General features: G+C 39.9%; 4 protein-coding genes across 6 annotated transcripts in view; 1 reads left to right on the forward strand and 3 right to left on the reverse strand.

The window, feature by feature from the left end:
• Window positions 1-642: 642 nt before the first annotated feature.
• Window positions 643-2,606, reverse strand: LOC135082899 (small ribosomal subunit protein uS10). The gene is made up of 3 exons (XM_063977662.1): window positions 2,504-2,606; window positions 1,797-1,958; window positions 643-881 (listed from the first exon to the last, which is right to left on the reverse strand). The coding sequence occupies exons 1-3, from the start codon at window positions 2,504-2,506 to the stop codon at window positions 675-677; spliced, it is 372 nt and encodes a 123-aa protein (XP_063833732.1). The 5' UTR covers window positions 2,507-2,606; the 3' UTR covers window positions 643-674.
• A 655-nt stretch (window positions 2,607-3,261) lies between these two features.
• Window positions 3,262-8,640, reverse strand: LOC135082947 (trafficking protein particle complex subunit 2-like protein). The gene is made up of 4 exons (XM_063977714.1): window positions 5,066-8,640; window positions 4,245-4,456; window positions 3,785-3,961; window positions 3,262-3,584 (listed from the first exon to the last, which is right to left on the reverse strand). Exons 1-4 carry the CDS (start codon window positions 5,153-5,155, stop codon window positions 3,539-3,541), a joined length of 525 nt encoding a protein of 174 aa, XP_063833784.1. The 5' UTR covers window positions 5,156-8,640; the 3' UTR covers window positions 3,262-3,538.
• On the forward strand, window positions 5,328-5,834 carry LOC135083096 (von Hippel-Lindau tumor suppressor homolog). Its single transcript, XM_063977862.1, has one exon. The coding sequence runs from the start codon at window positions 5,328-5,330 to the stop codon at window positions 5,832-5,834; it is 507 nt and encodes a 168-aa protein (XP_063833932.1).
• Window positions 8,641-11,466: 2,826 nt separating the features above from the next.
• The window catches only part of LOC135082626 (oxidative stress-induced growth inhibitor 1-like), a 70,204-nt gene continuing 59,892 nt past the window's right edge, over window positions 11,467-21,778 (reverse strand). For all 3 annotated transcript variants that reach the window (XM_063977409.1, XM_063977410.1, XM_063977408.1), the window contains 6 exons: window positions 20,512-20,595; window positions 19,255-19,443; window positions 17,256-17,365; window positions 16,263-16,420; window positions 13,497-13,654; window positions 11,467-12,297 (listed from right to left, as the gene is read on the reverse strand). In XM_063977409.1, the coding sequence (XP_063833479.1) occupies window positions 11,542-12,297; window positions 13,497-13,654; window positions 16,263-16,420; window positions 17,256-17,365; window positions 19,255-19,443; window positions 20,512-20,595 (1,455 nt within the window). In that variant the 3' untranslated portion in view covers window positions 11,467-11,541. The remainder of the gene's footprint in view (window positions 12,298-13,496; window positions 13,655-16,262; window positions 16,421-17,255; window positions 17,366-19,254; window positions 19,444-20,511; window positions 20,596-21,778) is intronic.

Below are 21,778 nucleotides of genomic sequence, written 5' to 3' on the forward strand. Positions count from 1 at the left end.
TTCACGACATAAAATGGCGCCTGGCGACCTTGAAGAAACTAAACTCATTTATCAAATATTTCGTGACGGTTTGAGCGACACAATTTCATTTCAGCACCTACTCGTATATTATTATACATCTGAATCGATCTAAGCTGGATATTTAACTACCAAGCATTTTTATTTTAAATGTGTATCAGTCTCATCAAAATCCGTCCAGTAGTTTTTGCGTGAAAGAGTACAACACATTTGTCACCAACACCAATCTCTTCACGTTTATAATATCAGTAAGATAAAATTTAAGTTGCGATGGAAATAGTATTCGAAATAAGCCTGAATGCTGGCTATAACTATTATAAGCTGTAATAAATAATTCTGTCTACTTTTTCCACTACCTATTTACAAAATCTATCATAGTTATTTAATTTTTAGCGTATCTCAAACTTTTTCAAGTTATTTATTTTAAAATCTATCATATTGCTTTTACTACGTCAACTCAACCCAGTAGGCCTAGGATGCGCGACGCGATAAGCGTTTATCACGTCATTTTATTGATTTTACGCGATAAGCCTGAGATACATTTGTCGTCAATCGATAAGATTTTATCACGGCGAGCATCCTAGCCCGTCAGGTCAGGCAACAATTTCAAATAAAAGACATAAATAAATCAAAATAAAGTTTATTGGCAGCTGTGCCTACGCGTCGGCGATGGTGACCTCCACCTCTACTCCAGGCTCGATGTTAATAGACGTGATCTGCTTCACGATCTCAGAAGGAGAGTGCAGGTCGATGACCCTCTTGTGGATCCTCATTTGGAACCTGTCCCAGGTCTTGGAACCCTCACCGCAAGGCGTTTTGCGGGTGGTGATGCGGAGGATCTTGGTCGGCATGCGGACGGGTCCCTGGAATAAAAATAGAGCAGACATTAGTGTTGGAAAACTTATTTTAGCACAGAAACATAAGAGTAACAGTAATTTGAATACAGAAATATCAATTCACAGAACCACATGGTTGAGATGAAAATTATTTTAAACTAGCTTTTGCCCACGGCTTCACCCGCGTGAAATTTCATTTGTCACAGATCGTCATAAATTATAGCCTATATGTTATTCTGGATTATAAACAATATTACTGTAAAGTTTCATCAAAATCCGTTCAGTAATTTTTGCGTGAAAGAGTAACAAACATCCAAACTTTCACATTTATAATATTAGTAGGATACATAACTTGAAAAAATCTAATTTGTTAAGGTGGGAAATTGAGAAACAAACCTTTAAATATAGGTTGAGATGCAACTCAAACGTTAGAAAACTTTCAACTTTAGTTGTTTAAACAAATTTAAAATAAGGTAAGCAATAGTTGTCATGGTTTTATTGTAACTCTTCTATGAGCAGAGTCAGTCATGGAAGACAAACACTGCACTTTGAAGAGTATTGATGTCGCGCTGGTTTGTGAACACTATGGCACAGAACACATAGTGTCTTCATCTGGGCGCTATATGCCTAACTACAGAGTAGTATTCAGGAATGTCTTTGTATGAGGACATGTACAGATGACAAAACATCAAAGATTGTTGCATCTTAGATAGGTAGTTGATACAAATACCATTTAGCAGCAAAAACATCTGTCTGATGTTGTGGTCAACTGAAGGTTATTAGGTTTGGACTTTAACATGGAAAGTTCCTTCCTTTATATCTATCAAAGACTAATCTAACTAATCCTCTAATACAAATGTTGAGTAACTCTAAGGTTATTTATGTCATTAAACAGTAGTAATGAATAAGGAACTAATAGGTTCATATTTTTGTAATATTCACCTTAACACGCAGCTTCTGTTTCTTGGCTCCGTTGATGAGGTCAGCGCAGACCTTCTCCAGTGAACGCACGTTGCGGGACGTGAGCGTGATACGGATGCGGTGGATGGGGGAGACTTCAGCCTGGGGCTTCTCGATGTCCTTGCCTGCTACGACGGCGGCTGCCTGGAATTACATAGATATTAATATTAATTATTGTTTGCTATTGACAGAAGTATTGTAGAGTCTGTGGCTATTAGACTGGTAGTTTGCGGTTGCTACAAAATATTGTGGTTTCAAGTTAGGTATGTGGTATTTATTACTAAGTTGTTATCATCTCTCTAGGATGGATACATAGCGTTTTGTTTAAATCCAATGGTATTAAACTCATTGAAAGTCCACTTAAGGGACACATTAGGTGTTATATTAAAAGCGTACAAAGCCTCCAGTTCACTTGCTAAAGAAGGAATCGAGCATAAAATGTATTAGAGGCGGGAATAGGCGAACCACGGATTTATCATAATAATACCTTTATGGTTAACTAAAGGCATGAGAATAGAATATAATTAATGATTTTAATTAGACAATAACTATTGAAAGAGATAATAAATAGAAGTTTTGGACCACACGTGTGTGAAGCTAACCTCAAAATTTCAATGAATCACAACTCCGCCAAAAACATAATAAATGTAGAAATTCATATTTCTGTCGATAAAATTGGATTTACTTACCATGTTGATGCGATTTCCCGGTCGAGATAAACAACTTTACGACTAAAAATTGCTCAGCGCTGAACCGGAGAACAGCTTGCTTGACAAATGTCACGAAAAGAAGAGAGAATTCATACCATAGACAAAAATAAATAAATGAAAAAACTGAAGTTGTAATTACTCTTTTATGCTCTTTGGTTGTAATGTAATCACTAACGCCACCTACAACTCCTACAAGCTTAGGATTCCGTGGCGGGTAGTTGAACCGATAGGACGGAAAACATGGTCGATCTGTTTTAATTTATTATTTAATGGACTTTAGTAAACAAATCTGGTGTTATTTTATGTTCTAAAGTGCAGTGAAGTGATAAATTTATAAAAACATTGAAACACTTTGAATTGTAGCGCGAATCGAGTGTCAAGCGAGTTCACAGCGAGTTGTTGTGGGATCAAATCGCTTTGGACCCAACGCGATGGGCGTCTTGAAACCTGGCTACGTGAGTACTTTTTGTTTCCATTGAATACAAAAAAACGATAGAACTAAAACACCTAGGTTCTCTTGTTCGTGTTAAACATCAATTTCCACGTGATATTGGCATAAATAAACGACTTGCCCACGAAGGCGAGCTCACTCACTCACTCGCTTTCGTGATTTGCAAGAAGTTATACTCGTAATAATATTATACTGTCTGAGCATTCGCTTCCACCTTCGGCCTGATCATCAGGTGAGATACAGGCCAAGAGCTTCCTTTGTATAATAGATAAAAAAAACTAGTTAATTACTTGAATGTGTTGTTAGTGTTCTTTATTCATTACATCTATGTGAATAGTTAATGAAAATCACTTGAACGGTAGGTATCATTTAAATTTAATAATAATATAAATAAAGGTACTAAAATTAAAATAAAACATTATTTTAACGACGGGGCCTGTAGTGTTGGTACATCATAGCTAGATTAACATAATCACATTATCACCCTCAATTACACATAATTCAGATAAAGCTGTTTAGATGTTTCTGGCTTACTGCGGGCAAAATGATGTATGTAATTTAAATCAGACGTTGTTCAGCATTAAATTCTTCACTTGCTTGTCAAACTTCCTGAAAATAAAGATGAATAAAATTAAAATTATCAATGAAGAATTAATCTTATCTTGGACAGCTTACATTCATACGGGTGTACTAAAGAACACAAGTTTTAATAGGTGTACAAATCATTATTTTATAGGAAAGAGTTCTTTTATTAGTAGCAAATTTGTTTAGAAGCATACTTCACTTTACCTACTCATATTTTTACTTACTGGGAAGAGATGGGGTCGCCTGGCAGATGGAAAGGATTACAAATGGCGTCGGCATACAACGCGTGCAGTCGTCTCAGTGCTGTGCGGACTTCTGCGTCGCGGATATTGCTGCCGCTGGGTGACGTAGAGCTCGTTACAAGCACCAGCTTGATGCGCGTGTTGGTCACATAGCCATAACTGTAATGGTTTTGAGCATTATAATTTTTTCATAATAGAAAGCACTATAACGCGGAATGAGGGTTTTCGCCAATGAAAGATCCGCTAGATGGCGGGACGTGGATGTGGAGTCTGACTGCTGCGTGATTGGTGGATTTTGACATATCTGTCAATGTCATGTCAAAAATCATGCAGCATTTGGACCTCGCGTCTACGTATTGCCATCTGGCGGATTTTTCATTCGCGAAAACCCTCATTGAGAGGAAAAGTTAGAGTCTACTTAGCTACAGTCATTTTAACATACATTTTATGCGTATCAGTGGAATACAAAAGTCCCAAATACAGGTCTCTCATATCAGTGCGGGCTGCATTCGCGTTGGCGCCAGCAGCGCCATTGCTGCTGGTGGTAAGACGCTCCTCCAATGCATCGAGGGCGGTGTGGACCAACCATTGTCGTGATAGCTCGTTGTCTGACCCGGAATCATTGCCGATACCGCCTATGTATAACGGGGAATTCTGGAAAAAATATCGACTTCATTACTTATTTCGTATTGTGTAGTAGAATGCCAAAAGCACCCAATCCTATGAACATTTTTAACTGCACAGTCGGACGGACAAAGTGTTTCTGTCTCGCTTACAGACATGGTTGGCTTGGCTAGTATCTAGAGTATTTGATATTTGAACTTGAATTATGTACATCAGTGTGAGGATGTGTTCGCCTCAACTTTCTTTGAGCGACCTATTTGTAACACTAGCGCCACCTACCTATGTGTTACATTTTTCGCCAAGCATGATATTTTTTTATTACCATGTTGTAAAAAAGTCTAATATTATTCATTTAATTAAATATAATTTTATAATTACCGAAAATCGTGCTAAAAGTCATTTTTATATGAACGCCGATTTTAAAAAAAATATTTTACAAAATCTACACCGCCCCATACAATCGATCTTTCTCATTGGTGTCTATGGTTCATGAATGACACCAAAACAAAGTGACGTGTAAAATTTACTGATTTTCCTAAAATAGATCAAGACTGTGTTTGAAAATGTTCTTAGAGGTGATTTTTGGTGAATTGTGTAAGTTAAAAAGTGTTTAGGTATTTAAAATGACTGAAAACTTACATCTTTGCCGATAACTGCGACACAAACAGCCATCGTTGCTCTATGTTGACGGGAAGTAAATTGGTGCTGCCAACAGCTTACAACTAACATTACAAGGCGGGAAACTTTGAAAAACTTTATTGGCGTACATACGTGTGCATGACAATAATTTTATTGATTATTTATTACCATCGGACGCGGACGTCTGCGTGAAGTTGCATCATAGGTGATTTAGGGCAATGTGTTGATTGATTGATTTGTGGTCCAGAATCCAGATTTTAAAATGGCAGGTAACGATGAAGACATTCACCACTTTTACGAGACGAACGAACGCGGCGAGCGTGTCATGGTGCGCTCGACGGCTTCCGAGCAAGCTATTTACATACGTTTCGTAAATAGCGTATCGCGCCCGGTAGACATCTGGTGGATCGATTTCCAAGGCCTCCGTCGTCATTATGTGCGGATGCAGCCACGCACATATTTCAACGTGGACACCTACGTCACTCATCCCTGGGAGTTCACCGATCCGACGACTAACGAGAACTACGTAATCCACAACAAGAGGTTCTTCAGAGCTCCCAGCTGCCTGGCGGGGGTGCAGCACCGGACCAACTGGTTTGTTTGCGTCCAGGTAAGGTCCCTACGGAAAACTGCTCTATTGTTTTTGGCTCAGCACTTAAAATGTCCTACGCGGGTGCCCGCCCTTGGCTTGCCCCGCGAGCTGTCCCGAGACTTAGAGGGCCTCATCTTAGCTATTCAGAACACACCGCCTCCGCCGCAGCGCTCCTGATATATGGTTTTGGATACAAATGGGCGGACGGCAGTACTTATTAGTTTTATATCTGTGGCGGGGGCCTTTCTGGTTTGTTTAGTTAGTAAGATATGGTTTGAATTATGTGCTTAAGATCATTTTGTGGATTGAGTTCATTTCTGTTGTGAACTAACTGATAGTAGCCTATCCAAAAGCGAAACTAAGTAACTGATATTACAAATATGTTTCTGTTCCTATCTTACTACTATTAACATTATAAATTACAGTAAGTGCTGCCTTTTTAATTTGTGATTTAAACCAAAAAGTCCTTTCTTTTAATGACATTTCATTATTAAACATATTTTTATCATATATGCCGAAGATGAGTATAAAATATATTGTGTGTGTAAGCATACAATACTGAACTCTTAAAAGGTTAATGTGAGTCCCTTAAATTGTATAAATTAAGGGCGAACTATAATTTTAGCGTAATCTTAAGACACTTATGTCTTGACTTGTTGCAAAATGCTCAATGTTTTCTAGCGGATTATCTTCTAAAATGGACTATTTAGATGATATCTTTAGTAATTTTAAGAAATATTTGGAACTCAATCAAGAATGAAAATTAATGTTAAGTAAATGTTTTGGATTGTCTGTATTAATAAGAACAAAACCGCAATTAATATAGCAGGCGTATACAATTCAGTTAGACCAAGTGATTAACTGACCAACTGACTGGTAGTTTTCATGTGTATTATATTACATGAAGCGCTTAAATGTATCTGTTTTATTAATACAGATAAACACAGGGTCTCTAAAATCTATTTTTAAGCTCAGACCTCCTTTAAAATTTTACCAAAGGCCTCAAAAATAGGTTCTTTAGTACATTTAGACGGTTCAGGGTTTCCATTGTATAGGTTTTGATGAATAATTTTATGACTCGTTAAGATCCGTTATCTATCGTCTGATATTTTATTTATATGAGGTGTCGAATCTCTTGACTTTTAACTTGAAAATATGATGTGAAAGTCAAAAAGTTATGTTCTCTAAAAATTTGCATTTATTAACCATTCTGAGATCTTCGCTGCGCACGTTTGATAGTCAGAATAGGTATATTATGTTTCCGACATTTTAATAACAAATTAAAAATATTTACTTAACTATGTAACTAGGTCAGTATGGATGCAAGTGGATAACACATTAGTAGCATCATGTTTACTTCGATGTACTGTTGACTCATCTGTAATTTTGTCAACGATTAATATTGTTCGCACTATTTTATATTATTCAGGTAGAATTCTTCTGTTACAATATTTTTTTAACATTACCTACTTTTTACATATTTCATTATTTTTTAATGTGCCAAACTCGCTTTAAGTTTATTAAAAAGTTCAGATTTTACCTGAATTATGTAAATTGGGTTTATTATGGAAGTTAATTTTTATTTTGAATATTATGTGCGAATGTTATATGATTAACACAGCGAGTAGGAGGTAGATTTAAGTGAAGCAGTGGGCGAACCAAGTAAGATATGATAAGTAACAGCAATTCTTCTTTCCGAACTGCATTTGATGTTAGATCTAAGAAAGTAGAATAAAAATCAGAATTATGTATCTGTGTTTCTAGGTAAGGATCCCATGTACAAGTTAATTTGTAATTTAATTATTTTTTAAATTTTATTTATTACTTCCCCATTATTACGTTAATAAATTAATAATTTTATTTCAAATGTGATAATGGCAAGATGGCTTGTTAATGCATAGAATGATTAATAACAGCAAAAATAAAATTGTAATTATTACAAAAATATTTCTAAAATGTGTGTAAAACCAAAGGTTTTGCTTTTACCTGTTTTGCTTTTGAATCTTAAGGGATTAAAAGGGTACCTTCAAATAAGTCCAAATTAACATGATGGAAAAAATAAAATTGTTTTCCAATTTTGAAGCAAAGCAGAACCAATTTATGGTAGGTACCTAATCGAAAAAATTATCAAAGATAAGAATTTAATGACAAGCTTTAAGGGAGTATACGCCTAAAAATGAGGCACTCCTAAAAACGAGCTTGGGAATGGATAATATTTGGAATTGTTTCGTATTTAAGGGGTAACATCTGAGACTGAATTGCTAGGGATATTTAGATAATCATCGTTTTGAGCGATACGTTACAAAATTAAACAAAATTGTTATGCATAATTGATAAAAATTCTTGAAGTATTGACGTGCAGCATGCATACTTCTATTAGTTCAGGTGCAAAACTTTGCGCCAGGAACTGGCAAAAATGTCTTTTATTTTCTTTAAAATTAAATCGACTGATCATGGACGTAAAATTTTTGAGAATAAGTCCATGATTATTTCAAGTTTTAGTAGAACACACTTTATAGAAAAGGAAAGAAATGTAGGTGCACTAGAGATTGCACAATTTAGGGGGTGCTATGAAGCGATGTTTGTCTCTTCTCTTTGAATATTTGGATTTGGTGTGGAACTGACTGGTGAATCTTGTGATCAAGAAGATATTATCGAATCAAAATTTTTATAAATCTATTGTATATCCCATAAATGTTATTTAGACTTTGGAAGTCTTTGTGATGGATTAAGTTAAATAATGTAAAAATTACACATACTGTCAACATACATTTAATTAAGTATGATAGTTTTATTGTGACTCTTATAAATTAATCTGTGATGTAGGTACATAACTTTAGATGGAATGTACGAGTACCTATGTACTGTGCTAAGAAAAAGATGGTTGCATTTATATAATTATTTGTATTTTGTATAGTTATTTTATTTTTATATTATTCACGGAACTAATTAATTTATAACTTGAAATCCGATTAAATGTTAAATTAAGGCCGGGTAGCAGAGAAAATGGCGAAAATGAGGTTTTCATTTTTCATTTTTGAGGTACTAAACAGTAAAATTAAAGGCTAAGATTTTTATTGGGCATAGTTGAGGATATTTTCTAGGGCTATTAACGGATGGAAACACGATTTGATGAAGTTGACTCGATAGAATAAATTCCCAAAGTTACCTCTATTCGTTTTCTATTTATGGTTTTATTTTTAAAATAAGCGATTTGGGATTCTAAATCTTTTACTAAACTAAAGTTCAGAAATAACTTGAGGGCTTTTAACGGATGAAATTTTTATATTGCGTCTTATTTAGTTGCTATGTTAAAAAATGTGGAAAAAATCGTCCATGACGGCTTGGACAATCTCAATCAGTCGCGCGGTGGCGCTTACGGAGGACGGACGCGTGTCAGTTTTTTGGCCGTGACAGTTCGCGATTTGTCAATATTTTTGACAATGATGACTTTGATGAGTCACAGTATAATAATATCAGTGTTACTGGAGAAAGCTTAAATTTTTGATAATTAAGAATTATCAATTTTGTCTTCCTATTGAAATTTTAATCGTTCGCATCCTTTTAAACGAAGACTCTACTCATGATACATAGTACATTCCTCAAATATGAGACAAAACCAATGAGTTAAAATTACATTTTAATAGTATAGCCTGACCAGGAACATAAAAACCCTCGCCATGTTGCGGAAAACTAATGGTACTAATTTCTTTTAATGGCAACAGTAACTGAAAACTTCATTGACATGTCACCTTGCATGTCAGTCTATTGTTGTCAAAGTGTAAACAAACTTTATTTTAAATGTTTGCAATTGATTTTGTGAATTAAATTGCTAAAATATTTTTATAGTCGTGAAAGAAAAGTGGTTCACGATGTGTTAATGTATTTGTCGAAGAGAAATACTAAGGGTTCGGACAATATTTTCATTGAATAATGTTTCCGACAAAGGTTGTCAAATTGACTGACATGTTTATCGTATAGTACAGTCCACTATGAAAATTAGCTGTAGTCTGTTTCAACTACTTATTTTAATGTTTTTTGTCACTTTCTAAGTTTTGAATTTTATGGAATTGGGAAAGAAGTACCGAGTTTGAAGAGTTCATGAGCAGACATTGCAGTTGAATATTCAAGTTCTGAATTTGATTATTGATGAATAATAAAATAAATCCTACTAGCTCGATTGATGGTTTCATTTAATTTATTTAAACCAGGTTACCTTTAATAATATTTTTCGTTAATTTATGAAAATATCAAATTAGCCCGTAATCCTGAATCCTGATACATAAATTTAGCCTATTAATTTAACACATGTACGACTGTACTCAGTGTTGCACTATCAAATGCAATTGAAGCGCCTCTATGCCAGGGTTTTTATGTTCCTGGTCAGGCTATACCTACATACAATCGTCTTACACTCTTTAGAAGAGCACACTGACACAAATAAATAATAAAAAATATTGTCTAAGGTCTGTAGCTAAAGATCTAAGCTGTAAGATATAAGAATCTTATAGCCAAAAACATGGAAGATGCAGCAGATATCAACGGATTTAAAACTGGAGTTCATGTGACTCCTTGTAGACTTGAGTGTCTAGGGCGTCCCTTCCTCCACCATGCGTAAGAATTTTCACAAAAATACTGTCTAAGGTCTGTAATAAAAGTCAAAGCTGCAAGATAGAAGAATCTTTTAGCCAAAAACATGGCAGATGCATCATATATCAACGGATTTAAGACTGGACTGGCACCACCTTGCAATGTCATCCTCTCATTGTTATCTGTAATGTAAATTATTTTTAAAATGTATTTAAAAAATAAAATGTTCGTTTTATTATTTCAATAATCTGACCTCTCAACTCAACTACACTACACAAACACCTTTGTTCGCAACTGTACTGACGAAACCTCGATATTATACCGTTCATTTAAGACGCCACGCCTCTTTGAACCGTGTTTACTTTGGCAGTTATATTCTATATTTATTCGATTCTAAAATATATTCCCAAAAATTTTGAAAGTTGTTTTAATTTGTATCACTTTGATATAATTTGTATTAGAAAGTGCTGTGAGTGCGATGCTTGAACGGAAGGAAGTCAACCTAACCTAACCAACTGCGTATTTCTAAACTGCGTATTTCTATACTGTGTAGCCGCGAGAGCTCTTTGGCGCGCTGTCTTCGGCGAAGTATTGCGCGCGCAGATTTAGACAGCGCGAAATACCTACTTTAGCAGAAATACCAAGCCTTAATCTGTAAGGTAATGAATGTTGATTATCAATTATAATTAATTATTATACCAATAAAATTAGGTAATAAGCCAAATATAAACGCACTAGGCCTACACTTTTTCTACTACTAAATGTTTCCCAATTTCTACTTCACAAATTGACAATTAAATTCATATTTTGATACCTAATTATTTCTAATATTACTTTGATAATATGATTTATTCTTGTTTTATGTGATTAATAGTTTATCCATATACCCTACGAGTTTCTAATCTAGTATTTGAGAAATCATAATTTTTATTTAACTAATTATATTTAAAGATACAAAAACTATTTTTGACCTATCTACCTACCTTGTACCTACAGTCATTTAGTATTTAAGGAATTAACTCTAAGAATGCCATATTACTTTTTAGCTTTTGATGTTGTTTAAATATACAATTTTGATGGAATTAAAATATACATTGATGTCTATGAGTGTATTTTACTATTCTCCTTGTCGCTTTTGAGTGTATAATTATGTTGTCTACTGGCAAGATACAATGTCTTTTAAAATCAAGATTGACTAAAATGCAAGTGAAACAAAGTATAGGGTATAAAAAATAATTTATTGTAAAAAAACAATTAAGTATTTTGAAATCACAATCACTTTAGGTATGGCAAGTCACTCGGCTGACTTCTTGTCTTTGTGTATGTGCGCTACTAGTGCCAGGGCGCCGCCTGGGATGAAGCGGACGAAATTGTCCGCAGTCAGCGGCCCGAGGGCATAGACACCTTTGGGGCCGTGTAGCAGCTCGTGCGTGCTCTTGTCTATGGCCACTGGGTTCGCTCTGCCATCCACAGGCTTCTTGGGATCGATACCGAAACCGATCCCGCTCGAATACGGGTTAGCCTGGCACTCGCAATTGTCCGGAATGATTTTTTCAGTCTTATCGCACGCGCATCTCGTCTTCTCCGGCCGTCTGTTGCAGTCTGACAGATCACATTTTGTGTCTGTGTTCCCGTTTATCTCGGAATAATTCAAGTACCTAGATTTGCAGCTATTGATGCCTTGTTCCAATACGTTTTTGAAGTTCATCCAGTGGTTTTTGAGGAAGCATTCCTTGCGTTCGTCGTCAATTTTTTTCTTGACGTGCTTTTCTTGGAGGCAGTTGATGCAGTCGTCTTGTTGTATGCAGTTGAGGTTGAAGTTTGTTTGGAGGAAGAAGAGGTCTGGTTTGGATCCGATGAGGACCGCTATGAGAGAGACGGTGACCTCGGTCACGTGGTCTGTGGTCAGGTTGAGGAGGCGCACGCGCTTTAGGGCGTGTCCGCAGGCGGGGTCGGTGACCTCGGGCGTGACGTCGATGATCACGTGGTCCGGGAACGACTTGTAATTGGGGTAGTTGCCTTTGGAGCCGTCGCACATCATTTTGTAGACCTGTAATAGATAATGTTTTAGTTAGCAATTGTTTAATCAAAATATAGCCTAGCTGGCTGGTAGGGTAGACGCCACATAGGGGAAAAATGACGTGACGCCACTAGGTCTTACTTTTGATTTTGATCATAATTATGTTAGCACTGGCAAGAACTTTTAATTAAATTGGAAAATGAAGAAGAATTGCAATTTAAGAAGAATTCCAAATAAAGAATTTCTTCTAAAATAAATTTTCCTGCGTTTATTTCGGTCTGTCACACAAATATTAATTGCGCGTATGCGCAATAAATCCCACGTTTTCAACCTGGTATAAAAATTGTTCTTTGTTTTTCCCTGTGTGTCAAATTATCTCTATTATTTTTACTAGATCATCGTCTGGTTTGCCGTCTTCAGCCCGTGGTCGCCACTCGAGAACTTTTGTGACAACGCGCAACGGTCATCAGTTCTACTAGCTACATCGCCAGTTAAGTTCGGCAATACATGTAAAGCCTGGTCCGTAAGCACGTAGAATTTTGTCCAATGACCTGAAGCTACCCATCCTTATCCCTCGCGCGTAATTATATTGCTGTCGCGACTGTGCGACGCGCGCCCGCAGTGAGTGTGCGAGCGCGACAGCAACATAAGTACGCGCGAGCAATAAGGATGGGTAGCTTGGGGTCATTGGACAAAATTCGGTCTATTCCACTTTGATCACCTGGCTTTGATGACCCAGGTGATCAAAGTCCACTTCCAGCGACAATTTAGTGTCCTTTGATCACCCACGGATATGATGCCCTGGGTGATCAAAGTGGACTCCAATTAAATTATTATTTTAGTGTCCTTTGATCACCTACATACAAATCACACCTCCTCTGAATAGACACGTCATGTCCAATCGTTGTAAGTACAAACATTTTCTTAAGATAGTCAATTTTTTTTACAGCATGAAATATTTTAAAGCGTTACTTACCTGAACAATGTTTGTCCGTACATTAAGTATAAGAGGAGGTGTGATTTGTATGTAGGTGATCAAAGGACATTAAAATAATAATTTAACTGGGGTCCACTTTGATCACCCAGGGCATCGTATCCGTAGGTGATCAAAGGACACTAAATTGTCGCTGAAAGTGGACTTTGATCACCTGGGCCATCAAAGCCAGGTGATCAAAGTGGAATAGACCAAATTCTACGTGCTCACGGACCAGGCTTTAGTATGTACTGACCTGGCAGTAGTCGGGATACTCCTGCGGATCCAGCCTAGCCAACGCAGCGGGCGGCGCGCGGTGCACGTGCAGCGCCCGCACGCCGCGCGCGCGCGCCGCGCCCACCGCGTCCGCTGCGCTCGCGCCGGAACCCACTACTAGCGCTGTGTGCGTGCCGCCTGGAATGATGGAATAAGAAAATCATCAAAATCATTTATTCAATTTAGACCACAAGTGGCACTTATGAACGTCAAATCAAAATGTAAATAATAAAAAAAGAAAAGGTAGCCCTTATGAGGCACTTTACATGTCTCCTTATCTTTTGGGCTCTACCAGCGCTTCGAGACAAACATATGGCAAGTGCTGAGAAGAAACGCCGAAACAAACTCAGTAAAATAAATACGCCGGAATAAACTCTGTAAAATTTATTTAATAAACAACTTGACACCATTCCCCAATCATTCGAAGTCACAACTTTTCTAAAAAGACACTTCATTCTGGTCTTAAAAACTTAATTAATTACGATTTTTGGTCACATTGTAATGAGGGTTTTCGCGAATGAAAGATCCGCTAGATGGCGGGACGTGGATGAGGGGTCTGACTGCTGCGTGATTGGTGGATTTTGACATATCTGTCAATGTCATGTCAAAAATTTTCAAACGCGAAAACCCTCATTGAGTTGACAAAATAGTGACGTCACTTGCTTGTAGTGCCATACAAAATCTATGAGAGTTTCGTTTTGACAGTTTTAAAAAGTACGTCAATGAGGGCTATCGTTTTTATAGCCTGACCAGGAACATAAAAACCCTGGCATAGAGGCGCGTCAATCGCATTTGATAGTGCAACACTGAGTACAGTCGTACCTGTGTTAAATTAATAGGCTAACTTTATGTATCAGGATTCAGGATTACGGGCTAATTTGATATTTTCATAAATTAACCAAAAAATATTATTATAGGTAACCTGGTTTAAATAAATTAAATGAAACCATCAATCGAGCTAGTAGGATTTATTTTATTATTCATCAATAATCAAATTCAGAACTTGAATATTCAACTGCAATGTTTGGTCATGAACGCTTCAACCTCGGTACTTCTTTCCCAATTCCATAAAATTCAACACTTAGAAAGTGACAGAAAATTTTAAAATAGGTAGTTGAAACAAACCACAGCTAATTTTCATAGTGGACTGTACTATACGATAAACATGACAGTCAATTTGACAACCTTTGTCGGAAACATTATTCAATGAAAATATTGTCCGAACCCTTAGTATTTCTCTTCGACAAATACTTTAACACATTGTGAACCACTTTTCTTTCACGACTATAAAAAGATTTTAGCAATTTAATTCACAAAATCAATTGCGCACATTTAAAATAAAGTTTGTTTACACTTTGACAGCAATAGACTGACATGCAAGGTGACATGTCAATGAAGTTTTCAGTTATTGTTGCCATTAAAAGAAATTAGTACCATTAGTTTTCCGCAACATGGCGAGGGTTTTTATGTTCCTGGTCGGGCTATATACTTAACAGTTGGCACCCCTGGCGATTGACAGGACCTTACTCTACAGTGGCGCCATCTTGATGAGTGCAAATGCGATAGTCCTCCTACCACTTTAGCGCTCACCAGTTGGTGCCACTGTCTTCGCTACTAGCAAGTGACAGGACCTTACTCTACAGTGGCGCCATCTTGATGAGTGCAAATGCGATAGTCCTCCTACCACTTTAGCGCTCACCAGTTGGTGCCACTGTCTTCGCTACTAGCAAGTGACAGGACCTTACTCTACAGTGGCGCCATCTTGATGAGTGCAAATGCGATAGTCCTCCTACCACTTTAGCGCTCACCAGTTGGTGCCACTGTCTTCGCTACTAGCAAGTGACAGGACCTTACTCTACAGTGGCGCTAACTGGTGAGCGCTAAAACGATAGCCCTCATTGACTGGTGGTATCAACATGGCTATTGTGTTCACCAGTTGGCGGTAGGGAGAGTGTAGAGGGAGGTAGCCAGCTTAGTGGGAGGGAGCAGTTTAAGAGATGAGGGGGGGGGGCAACGTAGAGAATGGAGACCAGCTTAGGATGAGGAAGGGGCCAGCTTAGAATAAGGAAAGGGGCAGCTTAGAGTGAGAGGAAGGTAGCTGGACTGTGAAAAGAAAGATTATGATTTTTTCAGGACTTACCGCAGTCTCCCAGCTCAGTAAGAGCCTGCTCTATATCAGCGAGCGCGTGTAGTGCATCTGTGGCATGTGGTAATGAATTAGGTCTGGCGCCGGCGCCGCACGCCACCACCACGCGCCGGCATAAGTAGCGGAAGGAGGGAGCAGCTTAGAGTGAGACGGGGTCGCCTTAGAGTGAGAGGGAGAAAGGGGGAAGCTTAAGAGAAGGAGGGGAACGGAAGTAAGAGCGAGAGGGGGCAGCTCAAGTAAGAGGTCAGAGGGGGTACTTACCATAGTTTACTAGTTCACTGAGCGGGTGTAGCGCGTCTGTTGCGTGCTACGCAAGGGGGGCAGTTGAGTCTAGAGAGCTAAAGCCCGGTCTGTGAGCACGTAGAATTTCGTCCAATGACCCCATGCTACCCATCCTTATCGCTCGCGCGTAAATATGTTGCTGCCGCGCTTGCACACTCACTGCGGGCGCCCGTCGCACAGTCGCGACAGCAATATAATTACGCGCGAGCGATAAGGATGGGTAGCTGGGGGTCATTGGACGGAATTCTACGTGCTCGGCGACCAGACTATAACAGTTTAAAGTGAGAGAAGGAGGGAATAGCTTAAAGTTAGACTCACCACAGTCTCCCAGCTCAGTAAGAGCCTGCTCGATATCCGCGAGCGCGTGTAGTGCATCTGTGGCATGTGGTAGTGAGTTAGGTCTGGCGCCGGCGCCGCACGCCACCACCACGCGCCGGCATAAGTAGCGGAAGGCTCGACCCTCGCACACGTCGAAGCTGGAATAGATAGACAGAAAACCTTTAGTTGCACTCAAATTCCTATCAGAGCCCGTGCAGACCATCTTTTATATTTAGGCGCCATTGGCGTGCGTATTATGATCGCGCCCTATTAACTTGCCCTTACTATAAAGAAGTGCGCAGATGCGTATATGGGCTCACATTTTTAATTTTTGATATTTCCATAGTTCATTCCTTTATTTCTTGCATTTATTTACTCCACTCACGCAAAGGTATAAGAGCACCTTCGAACAGTGCTGCGGCCACGCTGCTTTGTCAATTCATTTACATAAAAAAAAAAAACAAGTCTTCGCTTGACACTCGGAATTTTGAGGATTTTTTTTAGTATACTAAATAAAAACCTGTTTTACAGAAAATTACTGGTACAAAATGATGTGCGTATCGCGACGATCGGAAGGCAAATGAGTTGACATTTAAATGTGACATTTAAACTGGCTAAACGCCTAGGATTTTACAAGAGCAATGTTACGTAATTTAGTATGGCGAGTGACGTATGCGCATAGGAGCCGTAACACCACCTGCAGCATTCAAAAAGAGGTCTTGAGCGATTGTCACCACGGGTTTAATAACTGGTGGGCCGAAATGACTAAAGACCCAGCAGCGCGGTCACAGAGCTGCAGCCGTGCGACACAGCAGCTGATTTGAAAACGCGCTCTTACTATGTAAGGGTACAAACAGTCCACGAAGTGAATTAATTAAACTTATTAATTAAAATCGCAATACACCCAAATGGTCCAGCCAAAACCGAAAAAGTAGCAAGTGGTATATGAAACTAAAAGGTGAAGTCAACAACCTTCATAAATGATGTACTCACCCCGAGACCCAGAAGCCGGCCTGCAGCGGGCACGACGCGACACAGCGCGGCGCAGCCACACGCGGCGCGCGCGTCACGCTCGTCACCACCGCGCCGCTGCGGAAGTACCTCTGGAAACCACCAAACACTATAATTATTCATGTAACAAATGTTTTATCTACTTAAAAAATACATGAAGGTTGTCAAAAGCACGGTCAGTCTTACATTTGTAGGTACGGCCAATGATGATTTGATCTGGTGCAAATACGAAAGTTTTCATTTAACAATATACATTTCGTAGAGCTGTGAAACATTATTTTATTTGAACGTGTGCCACTGTGTGATGGAGGATGCCTCTAGTACTAACCTACAACACTGATTATAGAGACTTTAGTACTGAGCTACAGTCAAAATCAAAATCAAAAATATTAATTCAGTTTAGACCACAAGTGGCACTTATGAACGTCAAAATATAATAAATAATAAAAAAAGAAAAGGTACCTAGCCCTTATGAGGCACTTTACATGTTTCCTTATCTTTTGGGCCCTACCAGCGCTTCGAGACAAACATAAATGGCAGTCTACAGATTGGTACGTATCGTCGGGAGAGCAGCGTACATAGCGTCGAAAGTACTTAGCCGGTGATATCGTGCGCGCACCTTAATGATGATGGAGGCTCGGTACTGACGTACAATCTTGATGATAGAGCTTATGATGTAGCTTAGAGAAAGCCCGGCGCGGTGAACAGTAATGCTAATCTGTAATGCCCTGCTCTGATCCCTGATGGAAGATTTGGCACGTACCTGTAGTCTACACACTCGTACGTATCTCCTACAGTAGTCGGCCACAGCTCGAACCCTCAGTCTACCAGGCGCGGCGGCAGCCAGCGGTGGTAGACAACCAGGCGCCGGGTGATACCGTGCCACTTGTGATAGAAGCTGATGTAATGTAGTGTGGTGGAAGCTATGGTACTGACCTGTAGCCTACACACGCGTACGTATCTCCTACAATAATCGGCCACAGCTCGTGCCCTCAGTCTCCCAGGCGCGGCGGCAGCTAACGGTGGTAGAGACAACCAGGCGCCGGGTGAAAGCGTGCCACTTGATAGAAGCTAGTGTAATGGGAGCTAGGCCACTTGTGATGGAAGCTAATGTAATGTAGTGTGGTGGAAGCTATGGTACTGACCTGTAGCCTACAAACTCGTACGTATCTCCTACAATAATCGGCCACAGCTCGCGCTCTCAGTCTCCCAGGCGCGGCGGCAGCTAACGGTGGTAGTGACAACCACGCGCCGGGTGAAAGCGTCCGCACTCCAGGCGGGAAGGTATGCCACTTGTGATGGAAACTAGTGTAATGGAAACTATAGTAAATACCTACGCCGCCGGGCGGGAACTGGTTGTGGAGTCTGTATTCGTAGTACTGACCTATTCTGCCCCAATGATACAAACTTGCTTGTCTGTCTATAGCGCCGGTAGTAATCAGCCACAGCGCTTGCGCACCCTAACAATGATGGAGGCTCTAGTACGTACCTGTAGTCTGCAGACTTGTAAGTGTATCTACACACGCGCACATAGCGTCAAAAGTAGTCTGTGACGGCGCGTGCGCACCATAATGATGATGGAGGTTCTAGTACAGGACCTGCAACCCAGCTGATGGAGAGTAGTACGTACCTGTAGCCTACAAACTCGTACGTATCTCCTACAATAATCAGCTACAGCCCGCGCCCTCAGCCTCCCAGGCGCGGCGGCAGCTAACGGTGGTAGAGACAACCACGCGCCGGGTGAAAGCGTGCCACTTGATAGAAGCTAGTGTAATGTAGTGTGGTGGAAGCTATGATACTGACCTGTAGCCTACACACTCGTACGTATCTCCTACAATAATCGGCCACAGCTCGCGCTCGCAGCCTCCCAGGCGCGGCGGCAGCTAACGGTGGTAGAGACAACCAGGCGCCGGGTGAAAGCCTGCCACTTGATAGAAGCTAGTGTAATGGGAGCTAGTGTGGTGGAAGCTATGGTACTGACCTGTAGCCTACAAACGCGTACGTATCTCCTACAATAATCGGCTACAGCTCGAGCCCTCAGTCTCCCAGGCGCGGCGGCAGCCAGCGGTGGTAGCGACAACCAGGCGCCGGGTGAAAGCGTCCGCACTCCGGGCGGGAAGGTATGCCACGCGCCGCCGGGCGGGCCCCGCCCCAGCACTATGTGCGAGATCTGAAAACGATTTTTCACATTTAAAAGGTCATAAAAAAACCCATAAAACTAAGTAATTTTAATTTTGCAAGTAGGCTCTGGAAATCAGCAGCGTGGGACGTCCACCTACAAGGTGTACCGACGACATCGTAAAGGTAGTAGGGAAGCGCTGGATGCAGGCCGCTACCAATCGATCAACGTGGAAAGCATTAGGGGAGGCCTATGTTCAGCAGTGGACGTCCTATGGCTGACATGATGATGATGATGATGAAGTAGGCTCAGTTTAACTTTCCCGCAGGACAAACTTGACCTGCACTGGTTGGGTTTTTATTGGCGGTCAAGCTGTAGATCCTGGCTACACAGGAGTTGCAGCGGTGGGAACGAGAGGTGGGCCTGTCGGGCAACCCGTAACCCACAATTGGGGGGCGTCGAGGCTTTGTCAGGGTCATGATGCAGGGGATATCATTAAAAATCCCCATAAGTAGGGGTTGGCGGGGCGTTTGAACGGACCCATTCTTTGGAGCTGCGAACGAATGTCCAAGTTAAGGCAATAACTCGCGTCTCCGTTTCATTGGGCTCCGGTGGACACCGTCGAATTTTAGTGGGTAAGCCTCGCCTTTAGTGAGCAGGCGGGTAGTGTCCCACATAACTCACTGGCCGTCCCCATCAACAGTGAGTAAGCGCAAAGCATTTTCCCACGTTAAAAAACATAAACCTCCTTCTGGCGCAGTCAGGTAAAAAGTTATATTTAATGGATGAAACATAAGGTAACGTATGGCTAGATGGCCAGAACCACACCAGTTGCGTTCAGCCTTTTGCCATGCAGCAGGACGTTTAAAAGCTTACTTTTCTTTACATAATTAGTAATTAATTGGATTGGGGATTCTTTGATGGCTCAAACTAGGAGAGCAAGTGTGGTTTTGTTCCGCAGTCGACGAAACACGTCATGGTGTTGTGCCCTGCGTGCCCAAACAACTGCACGCAGGAAGATTTAATGAACTGACAACGCCACTCTTGTGGCGGAGTTTTGGGCTGATACTGTATGTTGTTGTCGACACGACAAGAAAAAGAAGAATTAATTCTTCTTACCTGTTTCTCCACGTCATATTTCCACTCGATCAGTGGGTCAGCTGGGATGCCTAGGTCAGCGCACGGCCTCAGAAGGTTGTCCATCTGAAACATGGTACATAATCATTTATTTATAACGCCATTCCATTCAATTACTTGATAGACATTGAGCATTCTATGTCAAGAACGCTGCGTGAATTGAATCGAAAAGTAATTTCATTGTTGAGTTATAAAATTACGAGTAAACATTGTTCTTACAAACAAAAACTATTTTTTGCAGTAAAGTTAAGTATATTAGAGACGTCGTCTTTTTTTTTGGTATTATTCAAGGAAAGAGAGATAGTTCGGTCATCAACAGTCCACTTGGACGCAGTTCAAAGGATTTGAACTTAATATTTTACTGTGGTTCACGAATCATTTGCCAAATATACTTTTGCAAAATTACTACCTAACTCACATGTTTATTTGACTTTAATCAATATAAAACTTCTTCGCTTTTATAATTACATAAATTGGGATTAAATACATAATTCTTAATTTACTTGCATGATCTTTTAAATGTTCTCCATAGCATTCAGGGTCGACTTTGATCTTGGGAGAGTAGACATCTAGCAGAAGGAATAGATAATTAGGGAAAGAAAAGATGAAGTTAAAAGTTAGGTCCATACGATAAGCCCATACATTTGTCGTCTAAATCGATAAGATTATATCACGGCGCGTATCCCCTAAATAATGTAAGAAGCGATTCTGATAGATAGGTACTGCTACTGGGTTATAGCAGTTATAGACCGTATTTAAACTACTACAGTCACTGACACTAAAACAGTTCAAGGATGTATAAAAACGCGAACGATCCATTTTTTTTTGTAGTCAATTCAATAACCTTTGTTAGACGAAGGCCGAAGCAGCCGAAGTGCCACGCTTTACGAGTAGCAATAACTTTGTATGTACTCGTATAACAATACCTTCATTTCAATAGTTTGGATGTTTAAAATATTGACGGCTTCTGACTTGGTGATTGGCGCCTAACTAAGTAGGCCCACAAACCCTTTTTAATTTACCAGAGGCAAATGGAAGATGAGGAGATCCGTAAACTAACTAAAGTCGCTGACATAGCTCGACGGATTATTCGTTGCGGGTCCAATGACAGTTTAACTTTCCCCCGGGACAAACTTGACCTTCATTGGTTGGGTTTTTGTGGCGGTCAAGCTGTAGATCCTGGCTACACAAGAGTTGCAGTGCTGGGAACGAGAGGTGGGAATAGATAGTCCCGTGACATAGCCCGACG

Source organism: Ostrinia nubilalis, chromosome 22 (assembly GCF_963855985.1).
Source record: "Ostrinia nubilalis chromosome 22, ilOstNubi1.1, whole genome shotgun sequence".
NCBI lineage: Eukaryota > Metazoa > Arthropoda > Insecta > Lepidoptera > Crambidae > Ostrinia > Ostrinia nubilalis.

Bases quoted from the DNA above. Each gene is read 5' to 3' on its own strand.
- LOC135082899 (XM_063977662.1), bottom strand. The intron at 882-1,796 runs GTGAATATTACA...TTTTTATTCCAG, and splicing joins AACAGAAGCTGCGTGTTAAG to GGACCCGTCCGCATGCCGAC.
- LOC135083096 (XM_063977862.1), top strand. From the start codon at position 5,328: ATGGCAGGTAACGATGAAGACATTCACCACTTTTACGAGACGAACGAA.
- LOC135082947 (XM_063977714.1), bottom strand. From the start codon at position 5,155: ATGTTAGTTGTAAGCTGTTGGCAGCACCAATTTACTTCCCGTCAACAT. The intron at 4,457-5,065 runs GTAAGTTTTCAG...TATTTTTTCCAG, and splicing joins TCGCAGTTATCGGCAAAGAT to AATTCCCCGTTATACATAGG. The intron at 3,962-4,244 runs GTATGTTAAAAT...AAACCATTACAG, and splicing joins TCCACTGATACGCATAAAAT to TTATGGCTATGTGACCAACA.